Genomic DNA, 22466 nt, shown 5'->3' on the forward strand with positions numbered 1-22466 from the left:
GTACTTGATGCTTGTTTGGTACAAACATACACAGCGAATCCCTCCTCTCATCAAGTAACGTTGCAAGACGAGACCACCATTACCTGGTGAATCCGATATTCACTGTAAGAAGTTTAGTCTGAGCCCATCTCTTCTTCAGGTACATCCACTTCAATCCCACAATCACCACCACACACAGGCTTTGGCTATTAATACCACAGATTCACAATATGTGCTAAAAATCTCGCTTCTTAAAGAAAACCAATATATTCAGTCTCTTCTCACTAGGTGAAGTTTCAATATGGTGGACTGCGATCAATGAGTTTTCATTTGCCCTAAACATGGCCACAAAACCATGATGATGCCCTTATGCTAAGGTTTTCAGTTTGACAATCATGTAATGACGCTAGTGCAGGCATCTTATCAAGAGAAAGATCTTGGTTAAACGCTATCATACTAGCCCCCACAACTTTCACATAGCCGAAGAAATCCCCTTAAATGACGAAAGGAATGAAACTGCATCTCCTCAAGAAAACCGCAAAGGGGTCACAAAAGCCATCATCAATCACTAAGGAGGGCCAGGAAGAATATAGAATTGAAATAAAAAATCGTAATGAAAAGGTGATCACATCCACTATGTTTGTTTGCTAAACAATAAAAAAAATCAACTAAACCAACAGAATTACTGCAGGGACTTGTCTACTTGGTCCATGCCCAAGTTCAAGTAAACCGTGTTTTATTTCTTGGGAAAGTTCATTTCTGGTCCATTAAATAATGGTTCAATGAAGAGCATAAAACATACTAAAAAAGCAATTTTATAACCCACTTCCCAGGAAAAATGAGCTGCATACAGTTCTAAGCAGCTTGGTAAAAAGTAATAGGGTGGAAAGTTTGCAAAAGAAGCCAGCAAATAATAAAGTCACAATTGCAGATAAACTAAGTCCAACGGTAAAACAAATCCAACGGTAGCATGGGCGTGAAAATCTAGTCCACAATACAAGTGAATTCGGGTAAAACAAAGGCCAATATAATGACAGAATGCGAGAAATAATAAGTGAATTCCGGTAAAACAAATAAAATGACAGAATGCGAGAAAATCATGGGTGTGAAAATCTAGTCCACAATACAAGTCCAACGGTAGCATCACTAAGATGTTGCATAGTTCGACAATTAATCTCAACAACATGGAAGATTAGGAAACTACTTTGAACAGTTGTTTCAGGGCATGATAATAAGTGGAAATAAGTTGCATTTTATGCTATAAGACAAGAAGCAATTAGCAAGAAAGAAGGGAACATTCCACGAGGTCAACACCCAACTGGAACAACGAAAACCATCCCAAATATAATCACAAAAGAAAATGCTTCAATGGATGAAAATATAGAACACTTTTTGCATCATAGTTATCCGATCAGTAACTGACATCATAAAAGTAAATCAGAATCATCTTTAAATAACATAAAAGTATACCAAAAAACTTCCAACTGGTTGATCCTAATTCTTTTCTTCTAAGAGAATAAGCTTGAGAAACACCTAATCAAACAAGCTGAATCCCATATCATCATCACTCTCTTCCTTGGGCTCCTCCTGAAAAAATGACATTTGCCCATTTAATATCGTCAATTTTGCTCCCTATGAGTACGACTACAGTGTACTACTGCTATCGGTTTTGATAAAGTTAAAACTACACATAGGCAACAAATAGTACAAAATAAAGGTACCTTCTTCTCCTCTGCGGCGGGAGCAGCGGCGGCAGGGGCAGCACCACCAGCGCCGGCAGAAGCGGCAACGGCGGCAGGGGCAGCACCACCGCCGCCACAGCCAACGTTGACGATAAGATCATCGATGTTCCTCTTCTCGCAGAGCTTGGCAAAGAGACTAGGCCAGTAGGATTCCACGGTTAAATTCGCAGCCTTCACCAATGTAGCAATCTTCTCTGCCTGTGAAAAAACGCACTAACAATTAAAATAAAGCTCACAGAATAACACATCCGAAAAAAAAACCCGAAAAAACCAATGTCGAATGAAGAGAAGAGAATAAAAGAAAAGAAAGGTTACAGTGACAGGAATGCCATCGTCGTGGAGAATCAAAGAAGCGTAGGTGCAGCCGAGCTCTCCGACCGACATCTTTTTCCCTGATGATAAAATTGATCTGCAGAGAACGTACGAGAATGAAAATTCAAGAATTAATCGAAACAAAACAAACGACCCAAAATGGCGGAAGCAAAGGGTTTATTAATTTTCTCTGCTCACCACCTGACGACTGCGGACGGGGACCGGGGGTTAGGCCGTTGGGTTTAGGTGGTGCGGTGATTCGCCGAGTTCGGGACGTTTATAGTATCGCAATTAGGGCACACCACAATTCAAGAGATGGGCAGTCTTGAGAGATACGGGCTCCTTTTAACCATTGGGCCTACTTCAAAGCGGGCTAACCTTTGTACTCCTTTAACCATGGGCCCATTGCAAAAGAAATAGCTGTGACACACACACACACACTAAAGCACATTAAAAAAATGCAAAAGAATGCTAAAATTCCAAGGGGCAAATGCAAGCGATTAATTATGACAACTGAAGTAAAATATACCTGCAGAACATGACGGCGGAATGGGTATATATATGGCTTATAAGGCCTATCATACACGCAGCAACAAAATCGTTTTCTCATTTTTTTGGATGGAAAACCTACCGAGTACGACCAAGTGGTAATTATTAATCATAAAAGGGATGGCACACAACTAGTAATTATTGAAATAGTAGTAGAAGGCTAACGCAAACACAAAAATAAAGTCAAAGGACCACATATTACCGTCTATATTTCTTGCATGGATATTAAAGCAGGTACCCTATGGGCACCGCTAAAGTATATTTCAGGTGTTAGATTTTTAGAAATATTAGGATTAATTAGGTAAAGCGTATAAATGTGAGAGGATTAATTAGGAAAAGTGTATAGCTGGAAGAAAAAGTAGTAATTGTTGGTATGCGTATATACATGGTAAGTTAAATAGAATGTAAGTATGTTAACAAGTGTTCATAGTGTACCTCTTACAAAAATCCAAAAAAGAAAAAGAAAAAGAAAAAAGAAATAGTCAACCCAGGCCTTTCCATTTGAGTCCACTCCCACATGCATACGTACTTATAAGTTTTGCTAAATAACGCTAAACTGATTCCAAAAGTTTTTTTTTTTTTTTCCTTCAAACGAGCAATCAAACAAGGATATGAGATATTCCGGGAAGGAAATTACGTGGAGATCTAAAATTAAGGATACTGTTTTACTCTACTAAAATAAAAGGTACAGAAAAACATACATTGGCAATAGTTGGTTTATTTGTTCATCAATTCGGTATTTTTTGTTTTTCTTTTTATTTTAAAAATTGCCTTTTGCAAGAGCCTAAATTTTCAGATAGATAAAGAAGCAAACTTTTGAGAGAGATCAAGATTTCCTATGAAAAATCAAGAGATCGTATGAGTGAATAGCTTTTTCTTAAATTCTTTAGGGTCAAGGTATTTTAGGAAGTTAGCTATGAAATTGAGGATGTCTTGGTCATAATTTTTTTTTCCCATTAGGGATGATTTGGTTTTTAAATTGTGCAATAAATTACAAGTTGAACGTAATCAAGTGCTGAATTTTTCTTTGTGAAAAAAAGTGCTAAAACGAATAGCTAAGGTCGCAAAAATATAATACAAGAATAGTTGGGGTGCAAAGTGCAATTAACCCTTTTTTGTTCTTTTTGTTTTAGGGTCATAAAGATAGGTAGAGATACAACCGAGTTAAACCAAACTCAAATACCCATATGCTCAAGCTCGAGTTTGACTCTAAAACTCTCACCATAGACCTGAGCTTGACTCGTGTATGACTCGAGCTCGTACTTGAGCTCAATTGAGCATCCAATTTCTTTTTTTTTCCCCCCTCAAAACTAATGTCAAACCAGTTTCCAAGCTAAATGGAACTCCGATGGAATGATTTCAAATCCAAAACCAAAATCTATGATTTCAAGAATCATAATTCAAAAAATTCATAAAACAAATACCATGAACAGAAATACAACGCAAATATCCAACGCAAATCTGTGAACTATAAAGCAAATAATACAACGCAAATATCCAAAGACAAAACAGAAATCAAATCAAATACGGTCTTCATTCGATGATCCCCAAAACAGCGAAGCTGAAAAAGCAAATAAAGCTTCAATCTTGTAGCCTTCAACAATCAGACTTATCACTTTGGGATACAAGATCCAAGAAACCGAAGTTTTGGGAACTAGCCAAAAAAAAAAAAAAGAATTGATTAAAGAAGCCATCAAACATGAAGATAAAGAATATGGAAAGAAAGAGGGGGCATACGGTCTGCATAAGGGGGAGAAATAGTCAAAGAAGAAAAAGGAGAATTTTTTTTTCTTTTTGTCGTACTCGTGAAGAAGAAATAGTGACAGCAGCAGATGGAAAAAAAGTAGTATTATAAATACAAAAAACATATTTAATATATTTAATACATATGTGCGATTAAGCTTGCATAATTGAGCTTATTATTTTGGAGCTTAGGCTTGACTCAAGTTACTACTCGAGTAGATTACTTGCTAAAATCGAGTTGATTGAATTCGATAAAATCGAGTTGAGCCACTCATTTTTTGAGTAGAGTTTGAGTTACTTGCTATGACTTACAGGCACAGCGCATCAATAACCCGACCGGGCAAGCATGCGAAATGAGCGACCGCGATAAATGTTGTTCGGACTCCAGGCCATAAGTTCTATGGAGGATAAATTTAACAGTCGAAAGGTGCAAAGCATAGTTGATAAAATACGAAACGGATATAATACAAGATATTATATGTACATATATTTACAAATTTTAAGTCTTATCCTTGTGTACAAGACATTACCACTTTTATGTATAAATTTACAAAATTATGTTATATGTCACTAGGCAGATAAGTCATTCTCTCGTTCTCCTACTCAAATTTTAAAATTTTTTTCAAAAATTGAAATATAATCATCCTCGCATATAAGACACTAAATTTATTAAAAATTTTTCACTTTTACACTTGTAAATTTTACAAAGTTAATTGCAACATATGACTATTTTTTAAAATATTTTAAAATGTACAAAATACAATTTCTTTTTGAATTATACATACAAACACGTAGTATTATATGAATATAATACGAGTCTTTGCTCCTTCTTCTTTCGAGAAACGAAAATTTGACTAATTAAACTATAATACGAGTCTTTGCTCACTAGGGTGCAAAGTGCATTACATATTTTTTAAAATTATTATCATCATCAGGTAAGCAAAATCTGGAATAACTTTTTGATTTTTTTTTTTTTTTTGGAGCTGGAAGACTAATTACATAATCACATCCAACATCAGGGCATACACATAACCGCCATTCAACCTCAACATGCAACTCTGACGAGCACCAAGGCGTTCTGCAGAGTGCCCAGAAAGCAGAAACAAGGGAAGTTCAAGAATTTGGACTCTTGCCCCTCTGAACTCTAAAAGCAGCAAAAATTAATATGGCAAAACCATGATGAAAGCTAAACCGACATAAGTAACCCATGATGAAAGCAAAGACACTAAAATTACTAAAAACAGACGCATCATGACTAGTGATTCAACGAGGGCAAGTAGAATAAAACTCATAAAGGAATATCCAAGGAGACATCCAACATTCAAAAACTATCAAATCAACACTACCGAGGACACCAACAGAACCTATGCAGTCATCCTCATATGTCACATCTAAGCACCAAATGCATAAATATTAAATTCTTTCTCAGATGAATATAAAGCATACTTAATAAGACCAACGAAGCCAATGAGACATGAGACATATAGTTTAGTCATTAGAAGGTTTCCTTTGAAGGATGTCATCCACTTTCCTGTCCACTTGAATCCATCTAAGACAAACCTCCACACTCTCCCAGCAAGCAGACTAGCATAGGTGACAATGTAATCAGCCACTACCAGAGCGTGCCTGTCATTGGATGAATTAAAGTTAATTAGATAAAGAAGGGACACTTCTGCTTTAATATTCTACACCAAACTCGAGAATTTTAACCACACAAACCACCAGAGCAACAGATTTGCTCACCGGGTGAGGGGATGCAGACCTTGACCTTGATTTAGCTCTGCAAATTTGAACAAAAATGTTTGCCTGAGTGTCAGTAAACATGAAAAGTAGTGTGGAAGACGGAAACAGCAGATTAGCAGAACAAGCAACACACACCTTGAAGACTTGACAGGAGAAGCAGATCTAGACTTTGATGGCGATCTAGAAGCAGATCGCTCCAGCGATTTGCTGCAGATAGAAACATCTTTATTGAAGGTACGGAAGCACTGGCTAAATAAATCCAAGATAACCACTAAAGTTAATACCTCCTGTTCCTTCTAGGAGACCTGCTTCTACTGCGACTCCTACTTCGGCTTCGTGATGGACTGCCTTTGTACTCCTTTACCTTTATGGAAAAAAATTGGGACGAGAATCCAAAAATATATATTAATGACAGAGAAATAAGGAAACATTCACCATTCAGACATATTAAATCTACATTTTTGCCATTTAATCCACATGACTGCAATCACTCAGGATGAAAAAAATTCACATCCATATTGTCTCATCAAGCAAGCAGCAAGATTACCAAAGCATTTTTTACCAAAAAACCAAATAGCAAAATAGGAAAATACTATATTTACAGGTTTAAGCAGGGTAAGAAATTACAATGAAGAAGGATAAACTACAGATGTGGTAATACTCATACTTCCTTCAAGGAATATAACAAGGTATCTACTGTTAGTGGATTCACACATTACTAGATTAGACTAAAGGTAAGATCCCAATACAGAATAAGGAAAAGAAAACTTGCAAGACAACACATACGCGTGCATGTGCAAGTGTGCTCACATATGTAACATATAAAGCAAGTACAACAAAATCAGTAGTAGTACTAAAATGCTGTCAATAAAACACGAAGAATGCAGACACCTTCATTGCAAACTATGGATGCACATATTATCATATATACCCGGATATAAGTTCTTGTCCAAGGATTTCTGAACTCGCTGTCATCAAGTTTCCGAATCTGGAGGGGAAAAAAATTGAAGTTCCCAAATTAAATCATTTGGAAAAGCATATAAGCACCTATGAGTCATATAATAGCTTACAGCATATTTCATGTCCTCATAATTAGTGTAGTCAACCAAGCCAAAAGTTCCTGCAGGCAACAAAAGTATGCAAAAGAGTAAATTTAATGCCAACTTATACCAAGAGACAAGATGGAAGAGTATATCAAGTAGTACCCTCCCCATCACGAGAAACTTCTGCAAAGCACACATCCCCAGCTTTCCGCATATGATCCTGAAACAATTCCAGGCAGAGTTGCTACCACACCTTCCCAAGCACTAGAACCAACAATTATGAAGTCTGATGCACTTTCTTACCTTCAAATCTTGCCAAGAAGCAGATGATGGAAGCCCACGAACGATAACTGACCAAAGGCAAACAATATTAATGCACAGATTCCACGACATTAAAAGAAGAATTCCACATTGTGCAACCAAAAAAGAACGAAAAATTCATGTAGCAAAAGCACCTCGAAATTCTGAATGCCGAGAAATACCATAGCGACCTCCTCCACCACCACTACCACCACCACCACCACCACCACCACCACCATAGCCACTGCGTCGATCACTTGAAGATGATGGTCCTCTACCCCCATGTGCAAGCTCTACCTATTTTGCGCCCATAACAAGTCAACTACAGAGACGACAATGAACTGCATAAAAAAGTGGTTAAAGAGAACCAACTATTCTTACCCTCAATCTACAGCCGTCAAAGTTATATCCATCTCGACCCCTAATAGCATCTTCTGCATCACGGGCATTCTCAAACTACATCAAATAATTTATCCATGTGAATCACAAAATCCACATAAAACTGCAAGACTAGTAATGTAACCAAGTTAAACATCATAGAGAGAGAGTGACTAAAATAGACAAAAAGTTAATTCATACCTCAACAAAACAGTAGCAAGGAGGACGAGGTGGAATCTTCAATTCAATATCTAATATGCGGCCATACTGCAGAAATAAAGCAGAAAATGCACTAGGTGATCAAGCAGCATTTCAAGCCTTACAGCACATAGGAGACATTTGAAAATTGAACCGATTAAAACGAAACTCCCATTTGATCTTACCTTCAAAAGTGAGAGCATGAAGAGAGTAAGCATAAAAATAAGCATGCCAAAGGCTAAGGAAAGTAGTAACATAGATTGAGTGGCGTCAGGCACATTTGCCACCAGCAGAAAATAGAAAATTGGAAGAAATGTATAAAACTCCAGTTTGGTTACTTGCCAGACTTCCCCATCCCCCCCCCCGACCAGACTTAAAAAAAAAAAAAAAGGAAAAAAGTGTAAAAATCATCAATAACTGAGAGAACTGCAATGATAACCATATGGTTTACTTGAACTGCACACTCATGTTGAATAAACAAAGGATTCAATGGACAAAAATTTACTGAGTTTTGAAAATTCTGCTAAATACTAGTTCGATAATTTTGACACATAAAACTTTTGTTCTCCTATAAAAAACACTAGATTGCTAATGCTATAGCCACTATGCAATATTCCTGGCATAACAACTGAAGCTTCTCGTCACTATCATTGCCACCAGAGATATACATGATAGTTGTGTGCTACAGATTGACTCAGAATTCACTGAAATGATTTTCAAGCATTCGATTATTAAACATTAACTCATAATAAACTGATTGTAGTCCAAAAGAATCTGTTTGATTTCACTTTAGGAGGAAATTAGAAAGGTGAATGTTCTGGGAAGATTTTGAAAAAGAAGAGCAAAATAAAGAAAACCAATTGAACGATGGTGCAATAGCACAACCTTTAGAGAAATAGTAATTAAGATCATTGTCAATTAAAAAGATGCTAACTCACACCTTATAGAAAAGATCTTCAACTTCCCATTCTTTTATATCTGAGGGCAGGTTACCCACATAGATCGTGCGAGAAAAACGGCCACTCATCTTCAGTTCCCACAGAAGTTATTCAGCAATCTGGTCTCAGCTGCAATATTGCATAATAGAAAGTTAAAACTCAAGATCCAAAAAACACAACAGAGGCACAATTCTGAAAAAACAACCTAAATAAAGGTTTCTAAGGTATGTTATTAACATCATTTAGTCAACTTCACAATAAAAGAATAAAAAATCAGAACAAAAAACTATGAAGCAAACCAAGAGAGCAATCCTTGCGGTGAGCGGTGCTCCACAAGCTCCATTGCTCATATGCTCCAAGATGCTCCAAAGCAATAATATATTCCAAATAAAATTTGTCTCCTCATCCTCTCTAAAATTTTTGCAGTTGTATAGCTCTTCAGAGATTGAGCAAGAACCTCCAATTTTATATAAATACACACAAGTCCACCCTGACTCCTCCCACTCCCAATCTACATCCCTATGTATGATTCCAAAGCTCATATTTGTCCAAGCGCTTGACATCTATCATAAACAAAGCATGTATGTCATAAGATGAAATAAGATTTCCATATACCAATGCATTACCTTGCTCAGATCTATTTAACTGCACTGAAGAATATGACCCTGGAAAATATGTAAATTACCCCTCAGTAATTTGCATTGACATGAATTGACTGCAATTAAATTGCCTGTGGTGTGTTAATATCATTCTCCTCGTTTTCTTAAAGTTTACAAAAGATGAGCATGGAAGCAACCTGATGAATGAAAAATTTAGATCTGACATGAAACTAGGTTAACATGATTCATTGTATTACAAACTAAAAAGTAACAACAAGGTTAAAATTGTAAAATTTCTGGCTTGAACAATAGGTTCCAAAACGTTTGAGAAGAGGTTTGGCAACTCAAAATTGAACATAATTCCATGCATCAGCAGAAGGCCAATTATAGCCTGATACACATTCAACACATGAACCAACAGATAATCTAGCATCATAACTCCCCAAACCTATTGTCCATTCTCACCATATTATCATAAAAAGGACTACGGAAAAAAATGTTATTTAGTATTACCAAATACAGATTGCATAAGATGCTCAGAAAAGAGGGTTAACGTTTTATTGGCAGATGATGTATACACAAGTGAATGAGATGAACTCAATAAACATGAAGTCCCAAAATCATTTTGGACAAAAAGATAATAACTACAACTGACCAGCGATAGAAGACTGGATTAAACTTAAAAACAATAATAATTTCAAAAAATTCAGCGTAGAACTTGCTTCCTAAAAACTGCACGCAACAGTCTAGAATGAAGAAGGGAAAAAAGGTGAAGGTGATAGGCAAGATCTCTATAGAGAAAGAGGCAAACTAAGAGCCTTTGGTTACAGATTATTCAGACATCCACGGCTTCCAGATTTCTTTGCTGCACCTCCCTCTCCACCCTCCGCCACCCCCCCCCCCCCCCTTCTCCACAATAAACTCCAGAGTTAAAATCACGATAGACATTAATTATCTAAACCCCACCGAAGAATAGTCGATGATTCATACTGGTAAACTGGCAATTATTCACCGCATACAAGACTGCCGAGTAGACTTTAGGTAAAATTAAAAGGTAAAAATATAGGCAAATCCAACAACATACCAGAGCTAAGAGCGAGCAGAAAAAAAGGACGCCACGGCAATTTGGAGCTTCTTGAACAGTAGCAGAATACAATGATGGACCTAGGGTTTCTTCAGCTCTCTCCCTCTAGTTAAGTGAACAAAGAAACAAGGACTTGAAAGTCTATATCACATTAGAAAAATGAAGAAGAGAAAGAGAAAACACGAGACAGAATTTAGGAGGTGCGAGGCAGAGTTCGCACCTGTGCCGATTTTCGGATTGAAATTTGAAATGCGGCCGGAATCCGAGGGGAAAATGCCTGCAGTTGAGACTAATCCAATTGCTCGCATTTTTTCCCCTATATAACTCACCCAACGATTGGTTTGGTGTGGACCTTGGAAGGCCCAAAGGCGCCTACCCCACTTGACCTTGTGAGGTACTGAGGTTTAGGCCTGATTTTTATTATCCTTGACTTGTAGAGCTGTTAATCGAGCCGAGTACTTGGCTGCCGAGCTCGACTCGAGTTTAATTCGAGCCGAGCTCTACTCGAGCTCGTTAGGAAAACGAACTTTAAAATGTGTTCGAACTCGACTCGTTAAATGTACATGTGGCTCGAGCTCGAGCTCGAGCTTGACTCGTTTATCACAAACGAGTCGAGCTTCACGAGCTCGAGCTCGAGTTCGTGCAAATTAACCTTAATAAAAATCTATAATTTTTAATTTTTATAATTTTGATTTCTAAAATGACAAATATGCCCTTCATTAACGAGCTCTAACGAGCTACTCGAGTATCAAACGAGCCGAGCTTACTCGGCTCGTTAACTAAACAAGCATGTTTCGAGCTCGAGCCTTAACGAGTCGAGCTCTAACGAGCTTTCGAGCTACTCGATTGACTTAACAGCTCTATCCTTGAGACTACAAACGTTCTGTAATTTCCAAGTGATACGTTAGGTTTTAGTATTAACAAAATAAAAAAATAAATTAAATATACTTATTTTTATGACACTAATAGCGAATTGTTGACAAATTTTAAATTTGATAAATTATTTTTACTATAATTGATCTTTTAACTTCTTATATTCGGGGATGAGATAGATTGGATGATACGGGAGAAGAGAATGTAAATAAGAGGTCATGCATTTGAAACTTCTCGCTCAGAATAATTATTGATAAGGATAAAGAATAAAAATAAAGAAAATTGAAAGTAAATCATTAATTTCTATTATTTATTTACTATTATTGAACAATAAAGAATTATCAATAAAAATGGTATTTACATAGAATAATTTTTACTAGATGCACACTTTTTTAATGTCTTATGTTAATTTACTATGATTAAATATTTTTCTCGAAAAATATAAAAATATTTAAGCAAAATAAAAGAAATTGCTAAATGAAAGCATTCAATGTACGAGGGCATAATTGGTTTTTTCCCATTCTTTTTTTGGTAGGCCTTATATGCAAAAAGTTTAATTTCATGCTCGACTAGTTTTCGTGGAAGATCTGTATGTTACATGTTGCCTGGATTGTAATTGAAGGAGCGGAAGTCACCTTCACTGAAGGAGCTGAAGCCGCTTCGTGGCACAAAAGGTAAAGTGCTTTTTCCAGCATTATTAAGATTTAATTATTTTTGGCATAAATAAACCTCACGCGGGGAGACAAGAAAAAAGAGGGGGAAAAACTCATTTGGGAAGTAAAGGATTTACAAAAATTTGTATTTACCTTGATAGATTATATAAGGATATGAGGCCGTTCATCTCGTCCCTCCCCAATTTTGCGATTGGGTGAGGTGACTTTCACGAGTCACGCGCCACCTCGGCTCATTGCCTCACCCCATAGGGCCGGCCTCCGTCGCCCCGAAGTGATTTCACGTCAGCTCGATCTCTCATCTTCGCCCTAACATCTGATATCCCATTGGAAAAACTGATTCTACATGATAGAATGACATGACCATTGTCATGTCCCTTTCATTAGGTCTAACTCTGACACTATCAGCTTAAAGTCCACGGAAATTGGAGTTCATCATTCTTCCCACCATATTGTCTACTATAAATACCTTTTCATCTATAGGAAAGATACGCATATACACACATACTAGATATTCTTTATCCATTGCTTTTAGTTTGTAATTGGATACCCAAACTGACTTAATCGTCGAACTAGGATCGGAGGACAAATTCCCGTACACTGTGTAGATTTGACAGATGAATTCCCTCAACTCGGTCCAACCATCCGGAAATCACCTGTTTAGGATGCACCAACGGTTTCTACTTAGTAAAAATCTGTTGTATTTCCAGTTAACGGTACAATATACGATGGCATGCTTAGCAGGAAATTGCCCTGTTGTTTTGCTACTGATTGTTGTGTGCTAATAGGCCATCGTCTTCATCAGAACAAAAGGAAAAGGCGGTACCCGTACACCGTTTAAAATTGCTACACAAAAAAGGGGGGGAAAAAAAAAAGATGGCTTGCGTAGTGAGAGGGATAATGGGAGTAGGTCCAAGAAGCCATTAAACGACTGAAGAACTACGACCAACAAGCAGTTCGTGCCTGAGATCGGCTGCCTGCTGCTTTTTGAGCATTGTACGCTCAGATTCAGATTCGTGACAGGTTTCTGGACCCCACCAAAACAAAATGAAAAATAAATTGATAAGACATTTTTCCGTTGGTGGCGGCGGGTAAGGTCAGGAATCGCAAGGACGGATGAGCACCTTTCCATTTTTACTATTTTTTTTCCCATTTTGGGAAAGAAGAACTGACATGGAGCCTGGAGCATAACGGTGGCCGCAGCCTCGGTACTCCAGTTACCAACCTTTTTTTTTTCGGCAGTAATGGGGACGAAAATGTTGGTGTCCAATGTTTAATGGGGCGTGATTAGTCGAAGTGGCCATTGGTAACTTTACGCCCACCATCATTGCTCCTCTGCATCATTTTTCAGTGACCCTGATTCCACAACCGGCTGGTAGACACTAGATGACGACCACCGCAGTAGTTTCGATGGTTCACGGTGTATTAGCTTCTCCATTTGCCAAACTATCAATTTTTAAAGGTGAAATAAAATATCGGCCTGTTTGGTAAGTGAATTTTTTGGGTGTTTATTTAAAATTCTACTGTAGGTTATTGTAAAAGTTTTTAAAAAAATTTTTCAAGTGTATTTTTTTAAATATTTTGAAATGTATAGTTTAAAAATTTTAAAAAGATTTTTAAGATTACTGTAGTTAAAGTTTTTAAAAAACTTGTAGCAAATAAACTTGACAAAAAATTTGTCTGTCAAACAAGGCCATCATTTTATTCTCTTTCTGAGACAAGAGATTTGTTGCTTTGGGAGGGGATTCGGGTCTATTTGTTTCACACACACATACATATATATATATATATTATACTGACGAGATGTTCATCAATGGATTACAATTGTTTGGTTACTTAAAGTTCAATTAATATTTGGTTAGTTTAAGAAAATCTTTTATTTAACATCAAACTATACTTGACCTCAATTAGTTCAACCTGCCATTTTCTTTTGTGACTTTAAATATTGGATTCACCCAATACCCGAAGTTCACATACCCATTAAACCCCAAAAAAAAAATTTTTTTTGGCTGATGTATATTGGGCATTGACCCCACAGTTTACACATTAAGCTAGTACTACTCCTGGTATTCGGTTAGTTTAGTTATTGACAGATACAGCATAATGATTTACTGTTAAAATTTTCATTAGGCTGATTAGGCTGTTATTCAGTTATCGGATTTTAGAAAGTAATTTATTTTAAAATTTTCATAATATTTGATAATGAACTTGAGACATTTGTTCTCAAACGTTAACCTTGGGATCAGCCAGACGGTGAACACCGCCATCCCGTTGACTGAAGACAAGAATAGCGGGGCCGGGGGGGGGGGGTTGTTCTGCGATGGGTTGACAAAAAACCAATGCGTTGCTGATTGAGATTCATAAATCACAAAGGTGTTTGCGTCTTCATTACTTCATTTACAGCTCCTGCTCCGAGCCATGCATGAGTTGACCTATTGCACTCGTCCTTTTAGTTTGAAATGGTAGAAAAAGGTCCATTATTTTTTTTAAATTTTTTTTTATGGTATGAAGGGTATCCGGGAATCACCGAACTAATCCCCTGGGCAGAGCTTGCCCCAAAGATGCCCCTTGTATGGTTTTTCCATTTTTGTAGCAAAGGAAAAAGGCCATTGGCTATATTTACTTGCCTGGGATATCTATTAATAAGCCAGTATTTAGTTTAGATTAGATCTTTTTTCGAAAATTTCCCCACAACAACTCCTGCTTTTTTTCGATCAACGGCCAAGGTAGACTGCTAGAGCAGTAGATTGATGGAGTGCAACTAATAAGGAAAATATTTGTAAAACTTTTTTGAGTTTTATTGAAATTGTTTTTAACAAAACTGGCTTTATATTCTGATAAAACATATGTTGAAAATTTAAAGAATAGTAATTTAGTAGTAATTTGTAACCACAATTGATAGTTGCCAATGAAAATTAAGATTTATTAAATAAATTAAAATTAGAATAAGAAAAAATACATGTTACTTGAAAGAAAATTATATTGATAGTGGGCAACTACAAATGATAGTTTATGAAGTATATATAAAGTGATACATTTTTATTTATACCAAAAGCCGCCTCTTCCTTTATACATACATACATATATATATGTATATGATAGTATAGATAAGCAGCATCATAAATTATACTTTAGTAGCTTTGAACCGAGCAAAACATCCATAGGAAACCATGCACCAACATTTGCAATGTTTTGAAAACCGGACCGGATCAACCGGATCGACCGGTTGAACCGCGAACCGGTCATGGCTCCGGTTCGATTCAATGTCATAGTTGACTTTTTCAGAAAATCGGTCAAGAACCGGTCGAACCGTAAAAATCGCTGTTGAACCGGTTTTCAACCTTCCTCTTTTTTTTTTGCAAAATGTAGCTATCAAGATTCAAACTCAAGACCTTTGTAATAGAAGACCAATGTATTAACCGTTGCACCATCACATCGTATTAGTTTTTTTGATAACTTATTTATATAAAGCAAACACTCATATTTCTTTTTTCCATTTTTCTTACAAAATCTCATTTTCTCATGGCTATTTCTTTTTAATTTTCAACTCTCTATCCTCTTTTCTTTTGTCACTCCCTTTTTAATCAAACCTCTTTATTTTTAATTTATTGATGTTTTCTTCCATCTTTTAATTTTGTTTTTGTCCATTAAATTGAAAAAAGTTAAAAAAGAATTATTTTTTTAACCCAAATTATTTAATGCCACAACCACTCACTTTTATCTCATTTTTTGTTTTTTATCAAGTTTACATTTCTATTTTCGATTTTCTTGACTTCCTTCGAACTCCAAATTTTCTTTTTTAAATTGCAATATCTAAATCCCAAAACGTAAATTAAAATTTAAGTTCATAATATTTAAATTCTCATAGACGTGAATTTTGTATAATTTCAAAATATTGTGATATTTTTGGGTTGGATTTAGATATAATTGAAATTGAAATGAAATTTACTTGTTTTAACTTATAATTTAAAAAATTTATTTTTAAAAATCCAAGTTATTAAAAAATAGTAAACTTTTCATCATATAAAGTATTAAATTAGTCCATTACATGTCTTATTTTGTACATATATATATTTATATAAATTATTTTAAAAAAAATTCATTGAACCGAGGTTGAACCGGTCCGACTAGGGATGGCAATGGGGGCGGGTGTATACTCCCCCGCCCCGCCACCCGCAAAAAAAAAAGTATATATATAAATAAATATATATAATATGTAATTTAATTAGTTATAAACTTATGATAATGATATTATTAGTTAGATGTATTATATAATGTATATTAATGTATGTAATATAATTGATATTATCAATTATATGAATAATTAGACATGTCTACTAATAGAATCTATTAATTAGTTATACTAAATTTACTAATACATTTATACTAAATTTCTAATTAAACTTAATAGAATAACACTTTTTTCTCAAAAAAAAGCACAAACACAATAATGAATTAATGATTGTATTTGTACCAAAAGTGAAAACTTGACTATTTTAGTTGTATTTATTTCATCATGTTGGATTGTATTCAAATAACTTTTGTTTGATTGTTTTTATGAGTTTCAATTGTAAAATTACAATGAATAATAACTTGATGCTGTGTTGATATTTTAGTACTTGATTATTTATTAAAATTTAACTATAATAAAATTTTATTAACCCCGCGAGAACAATTTTATTAACCCCGCGGGGGAAGCGGGGCGGGGCGGGGGGAGTGGGAGGCGGGGGACGGGGCAGGGGTCGGGGGAATTAATAGGCAACGGGGCGGGGGGTGGGGGACCCCTCCCCCACCCCAACCCTGCCCCGTTGCCATCCCTAGGTTTGACCGGTTGAACCTCGACCCTTTCACTTCACCGGTTCAATTAACGGTCCGATTTTTAAAACATTGAACATTTGCTAGATAATTAGTGTCCCAAACAAACCCGCAAGGCCCTACCATGCTGAGGAAGAGCTAGGTTGCTTGGAGGCCCCACAAGACGAGCAGCCCAATTTATAAAATAATTTGATTATTATATCCTACGTTCCTACTCAATAGCATGCTCGTATGAGAGAATGATTTCTTAAGTAAAATAAAATAAGCAAATTCCTTGCTAACTGCCACTATAATAATTTCAAGTGCTGATATATTTTTGGTATTTTGCGTGTAGGTGACGGGGACGGGGTAAAAATGTCAAGTAGCTTTTATGGTTCTACTTCTACTAATTGTTGGATCCATCTCAAGTTTAAAAATTTTGGCCTTTTTTTTTTGGTAAGCGCACTCCTAAATGGGACTGTAAACGAGCCGAGTCGAGTTATAGATTTATTGAGTCGAGCTCGATTTAATAACAGGTAGGCTCGAGCTCGACGTGCCAAGAAAATTGAGTTCAAGTTCTACTCGACTAAGGAAAAGTCAAGCTCGAACTCGAGTCGATAAGATTCGTGAACTGTAGCTTGATTTCTCACTCGCAAGCAGCTCGAATTGTCAACTCGTAATGTAGCTCGAATTTTTGACTCGTGAGCAGCTCGTTAGCTCAAGTTTCTGAAAATTATTCTAATAAAAACAACAAATAATTATTTTTTCTTAATAAATAATAAAATATTAGAAATATATGTGTAATTTTACTATTAAAAAATAAAATAAAATAAAATATATATATATTAGAGCTCACGAGTTAACGAACTTAATATTTTAAACTCGAGTTCGAATTCGAATTCGATTTGGCCAGTTCGAGCTCGAGTCGAATTTAATATTGATCGAACTCGACTTGAGTTTTGACTCGCAAGCGATTCGATTCATTTGCAGTCTTATTCCTGAACACTAAAAGGGGCGACGGTGAAACTCTGGATGATGCTCGATCGGGTGTATGTGTATCCCATTTAAGCAATTTGGCGTGGCGGTCGCTTATGACGTTCCGTTTTAGCTTAAAAAAGAGAAAGATTGTGTTGCGCTATAATTCTCTCTTCCAACCAAAGATTGAGTTGGGCTCAGTCCCTGCGGGGCCGTACCCAAGCGTACATGAAGAAATGGAGATAATTTGCAAATCATATAATTTTGAAGAAGCGCGACTAAAACGCGATTGTAGTTTGCAGAGGGAAAATCGCCAATTTAGTCCCTAAACTTTATTTTTCTGTCGATTTAGTCCCTATACATTATTTATAGCCAATTTAATTCCTAAACTTATATTTCGGTTCCAATCAAGGAGTTTTGCGGCGGCGCCACCACATAATTTCCGTCAGTTTCCCAATCGAGCAACAAGAAGGGGTATTTTAGGAACTTCCATTCTAAAGCCTTAACCAAAATTAAAAAAAGGTGCAATCTTGCCGTTTCTCATAACTCAAGATTCAATTCTTGACTTCACTTGGATGTTGTGAATTGGAGTTTCGAATCTACAGCTCAATTCAATCCAATTGAGTTTCCATCAGATTCTGAATTGAGCTCAAACCAAATTCAATTGAGTTCTCAAAATCCAATGAGTCTGAATTTGGTCCTTGCTTTTCAAATGCGGCATAATCTCCCGAAAGAATTGGCGATGGAAATTATGCCGCAGAACCAAATGCAAATCTCCCGAAAGACCCAAAACCCAATTCAATGGAGAAATACCCACCCAAAATCCAAATCTCCCGCAAAACCCAATGCGGCGGAATTATGCGGTGGATTTTCAAAGCAAGGACCAATGCAGCAGAACCAAATGCAAAACCCTCAAGCCGATGATGGCCTCAGCTCATCCTTTGGAGTCACCTCTCATCCTCGTGAGGAGTCCATCGCCGCCGCCAATCCTTCATTCACCGACGGAGTTGCCACCCAGGACATCCACATAGACCCCTTGACTTCTCTCGCCCTTTGAATCTTTCTTCCTGACTCCTACCATGATTCCGCTTTCATGTCCCAATCCATCAAATCAAGGGCTAAGGATATTCAACCATTCGATTATTTTGATCCCAGGTCTGATCCAAACCAACTTCTTCTCCGGCGGAACAGCTATGGCTCTGCCAATGGAGTCACTACCACGACGCCGACCGTGACCATCCGGAATTAGAATCATTGGAGAAATAGCTATGGTTGTAGTAGTGACGATGTCAATTTGAAATTGGATAGTGGGGGTTTACAGAGGATATAATCCTAGAAACAAATTGTCGAAAATTGCCCGTCATGGGGGTTTACTGAAGCAATTTCACGGTGGAGTGGGGGCAATGCTTTAGTGGCGAATGATTTGTTTTGCAGGCGGATTGCTTCAGTGGAGATTGCACCTTTTTTTAATTTTGTAGGCGGAATGCTTCAGTGGAGTTTGCACCTTTTTTTAATTTTGGTCAAGGCTTTAGAATTGAAGTTCCTAAAATACCCCTTCTTGTTGCTCGATTGGGAAACTGACGGAAATTATGCGGTGGCGCTGCCGCGAAACTCCTTGATTGGAACCGAAATATAAGTTTAGGGATTAAATTGACTATAAATAATGTATAGGGACTAAATCGACAGAAAAATAAAGTTTAGGGACTAAATTGGCGATTTTCCCGTTTGCAGATATAGATATAGGTACGTATGAATGGTGGAATGAACGACGGTAGGGGCGAACAAGTTCCAATTAATGATACTTAAACATACGATTGATCGGATTCGTTTATTTTCCGACACTAAGGCGGGGGAAAAGAAAAAGAATAAAGAATAGCGAAAATTTAATGAGGGCTGGGGGGGCCCAACGGTAGATGCGGCAGAGTGGGCAAGGAGTGTTGTAACACGTGGAAGTCAAAGAGCAGCGGGGTCCGTAAAACTTGGCAGGGCAGCAGTGGTAACTGGTAAGTGGGTGGATGTGTGGGCGTACGTTCGTACTAGCGAGTAGTTGGCAAAGCTAACATCTACTTCACCATCGGCCATCGGCCATCAGCCACCAGCAGCAGCAGGCAGCAGGCAGCAGGCAGCAGCAGCAGGATGATGATGAGAAGAATACTTTTTTCTCATTCTCATCTCAAATTCAATAAGTGAGGGGAGGCTGAGGCCCAGGCACAGGCCGCGGCCGCGGGAGGGAGTAACCAATGTCCATGCCACCTGCCACCACTCCACTCGCAACGCGCACAACCACCATCAACACTCAAGAGAGTAAACAGTAAAGACTGGTCCGCCCTTTCTAGTACTTTCTACTTCACTAGGGCCTTGGCGCATCCTGGCAATAATTGCATCTATCCCTATACTATATATATGCCTTCGGAATTTGTTTTTATTCGACACCTATTAATAACCTCCTTACACGTGTCGCCCCCGTCCGAATCCATGCCTGGCTCCAACCCCAGCTGACATGCGACCACCCCACTTCTGTTCTGCATCACACATTTACATATACTATAGTACCATGCCCCGGATATACCTCTGCAACTGCGTATGTATTTGTTGTTAATGTTACTACTGTTAATAATCTTTTTTTTTTTTTTTGTATCTTTTCTTTCGGTACCATAGACGACGGACGGGTTATTGAATTCATTCCAAGTCTTGTATCCTTGTTTTTTTCGTTCTGCATCAAAAAACAAAAAAACCTTTTTTTTTCTTTTCTTGTTGGGTTTATTTCTTAAGGTGGCTGCAACAAATTAGACTATCTTGTAATCCCAGTTTATCCCTCCCCTCCCCCTCCCAAAAAAAAATAAAAATAAATGTACTCCAGAAATCACAAGTGATCAAATTAAGTGAGCAGTAGTCCTTTCCAAGAGGGTATGTGTCGTCGACGGACTAGCTCCATGAGAATTGCTTTTTCAAGTCGGTACTAGCTGTTTCAGATTAAAAAAACGATGATGTATGAGCATGTATATATACATACATATATATATATACATACACACACATACGCTGCACTGTTCACGTTTTACTTATTTTTACTTGGATATTAATTGAATCTGATTCCCGCAAAATGATACTCTAGTACAAGTGAGTGTGCAAGATGCTTTAACTAATGATCAAATGACGAAACACATGTAAAAATACCAAATAGTACAAAAAAAAAAGTAGTAATTTAACAGAGGGTCGAGATGAGTTCAACCATTTGACTTGTCCTTTCAATGATGGCTTGGAGTTTGAGCCGGTCTAAGTATTCCTGAGCCATGTCTCTGCTGCATGTGCTTTGTGAACTTGATTGTAAAATCTTCACTCTCATTGTACCCACTTATTTTGCTTGTTGGGAAGGCCAATGTGCCAATATATAACTGTAGATTGACGCTCCAAATTAACGCCTCATTCATGGGTTCTACTGAAAAGAAAAGAAAAGAAAATTTTTATTTCAATGGTCTGTTCTGTTGTTATGAACGTGACTTTCCTCTTTGACTTTTTATTTGCAGCTTGAATGGACAATTATGTGGTTTCTTAAGACCGTGCGGTGGGTGCTAATTTAAACTACTACTAATTTGGACGCTGTGAAAAAGAAAAGAAAAGAAAGATTACCTAAAAGCGCTGCTATAAAACACAATACAAGAATATATATATATATTTTTTCGTCTACTCAAGGGGCATCCAGGTTTCAGGTAAGCCGGATCCGACTAATTTTCCTGAAATCCGAGAGGAGAGGCCCCATCCCCTCGAATCGATAATCACTGGAACTCGATCCCTGATGAGGGAGAATGGACAACGGTGCCTAAGAAGGCTCCCGTGACCAACTAAGCTGCCCAGAGGGGCACAATAAAAGAATATAACCTGGGTGCCATATCCATATTAAGTTAGAATCACGGAGATGAATGGTGAAAGCAAAGACAGAGAGAGGGTAGGGCTTGGGTGCGCAACGTCAGGTGCATACATTATATATAGCAAAGGCCACAGCAGATGATGGGATGTGCGCATGAATCATGCGTCTGTCTGTCATTCAATCATCCATCCATTTTCACCCAAAGAAAAAATCATCCATCCATCGTAGTAGTAACAATAAACATATGTTACTTACTTACTACAGATACTACTAAACATTGTTATTAGTTTTGCTACTAAACCTAGAAGGACATATCTATCAGAGAGATGTAATTGATACTTACTTACTACAACCTGCAATGAAGTGGTTACTTAAAAAGTACTCAGATCCGTTTTCACTGCTTGAAAACTTTTAAACTACTCCCCCCCACGCCGACACAGGGAAAAAAAAAAAAAAGGGAAAATGGTACTGCAGTAGCAATCATTTTGCATTTTGGTGGGTAGTGGAGGGAAGAAGGTCAAAGAAAGGATATCTGTAATGTAATGTGGCCAAAAACGGACGATCCCAAGGCAAGATGATGAATTCTGTCCTCCATCCCTCCCTCCGCATCTGTATTAGACCCTATACACTGTATACTTTTGTCCTCTCTCTCTCTCTCTCTCTCTTACTGCTACTAT

The 22466-nt window shown here is 37.2% G+C and overlaps 2 protein-coding genes across 5 annotated transcripts; both read right to left on the reverse strand.

Moving 5' to 3' along the window:
* Nucleotides 1–1301: 1301 nt before the first annotated feature.
* Nucleotides 1302–2352, reverse strand: LOC113761649 (60S acidic ribosomal protein P1). Of its 2 annotated transcripts, none has more exons than XM_027304724.1 (4): nucleotides 2235–2352; nucleotides 2037–2130; nucleotides 1701–1919; nucleotides 1302–1566 (listed from the first exon to the last, which is right to left on the reverse strand). In XM_027304724.1, exons 2-4 carry the CDS (start codon nucleotides 2103–2105, stop codon nucleotides 1513–1515), a joined length of 342 nt encoding a protein of 113 aa, XP_027160525.1. In that variant the 5' UTR covers nucleotides 2106–2130; nucleotides 2235–2352; the 3' UTR covers nucleotides 1302–1512. The 2 variants fall into 2 exon arrangements, with proteins under 2 accessions (XP_027160525.1, XP_027160524.1); XM_027304723.1 differs by having other exon boundaries at nucleotides 2232–2351.
* A 3184-nt stretch (nucleotides 2353–5536) lies between these two features.
* LOC113763164 (serine/arginine-rich splicing factor SR34A) lies at nucleotides 5537–10926 on the reverse strand. 3 transcript variants are annotated; one of them, XM_027306901.1, is made up of 15 exons: nucleotides 10829–10926; nucleotides 10609–10713; nucleotides 9225–9488; nucleotides 8928–9054; nucleotides 7991–8056; nucleotides 7793–7867; nucleotides 7567–7708; nucleotides 7415–7461; nucleotides 7274–7331; nucleotides 7139–7188; nucleotides 7000–7056; nucleotides 6353–6432; nucleotides 6204–6275; nucleotides 6069–6105; nucleotides 5537–5951 (listed from the first exon to the last, which is right to left on the reverse strand). In XM_027306901.1, the coding sequence occupies exons 4-15, from the start codon at nucleotides 9012–9014 to the stop codon at nucleotides 5931–5933; spliced, it is 792 nt and encodes a 263-aa protein (XP_027162702.1). In that variant the 5' UTR covers nucleotides 9015–9054; nucleotides 9225–9488; nucleotides 10609–10713; nucleotides 10829–10926; the 3' UTR covers nucleotides 5537–5930. The 3 variants fall into 3 exon arrangements, with proteins under 3 accessions (XP_027162702.1, XP_027162701.1, XP_027162700.1); XM_027306900.1 differs by lacking the exon at nucleotides 9225–9488 and adding an exon at nucleotides 9552–9590; XM_027306899.1 differs by lacking the exon at nucleotides 9225–9488.
* Between the last annotated feature and the right edge of the window lie 11540 nt (nucleotides 10927–22466).

Source organism: Coffea eugenioides, chromosome 2 (genome assembly GCF_003713205.1).
Source record: "Coffea eugenioides isolate CCC68of chromosome 2, Ceug_1.0, whole genome shotgun sequence".
Lineage (NCBI taxonomy): Eukaryota > Viridiplantae > Streptophyta > Magnoliopsida > Gentianales > Rubiaceae > Coffea > Coffea eugenioides.

What these genes read in the sequence shown, in the direction of transcription:
- LOC113763164 (XM_027306899.1), bottom strand. Translation starts at nt 9,014, where the DNA reads ATGAGTGGCCGTTTTTCTCGCACGATCTATGTGGGTAACCTGCCCTCA. An exon ending in TTGACGGCTGTAGATTGAGG is followed by an intron (nt 7,709 to 7,792) that starts GTAAGAATAGTT and finishes GGCGCAAAATAG; the next exon opens with GTAGAGCTTGCACATGGGGG. An exon ending in TCTCCTAGAAGGAACAGGAG is followed by an intron (nt 6,276 to 6,352) that starts GTATTAACTTTA and finishes TTCTATCTGCAG; the next exon opens with CAAATCGCTGGAGCGATCTG.
- LOC113761649 (XM_027304724.1), bottom strand. Translation starts at nt 2,105, where the DNA reads ATGTCGGTCGGAGAGCTCGGCTGCACCTACGCTTCTTTGATTCTCCAC. An exon ending in ACGATGGCATTCCTGTCACT is followed by an intron (nt 1,920 to 2,036) that starts GTAACCTTTCTT and finishes GTTTTTTCACAG; the next exon opens with GCAGAGAAGATTGCTACATT. An exon ending in CCGCCGCAGAGGAGAAGAAG is followed by an intron (nt 1,567 to 1,700) that starts GTACCTTTATTT and finishes TCATTTTTTCAG; the next exon opens with GAGGAGCCCAAGGAAGAGAG.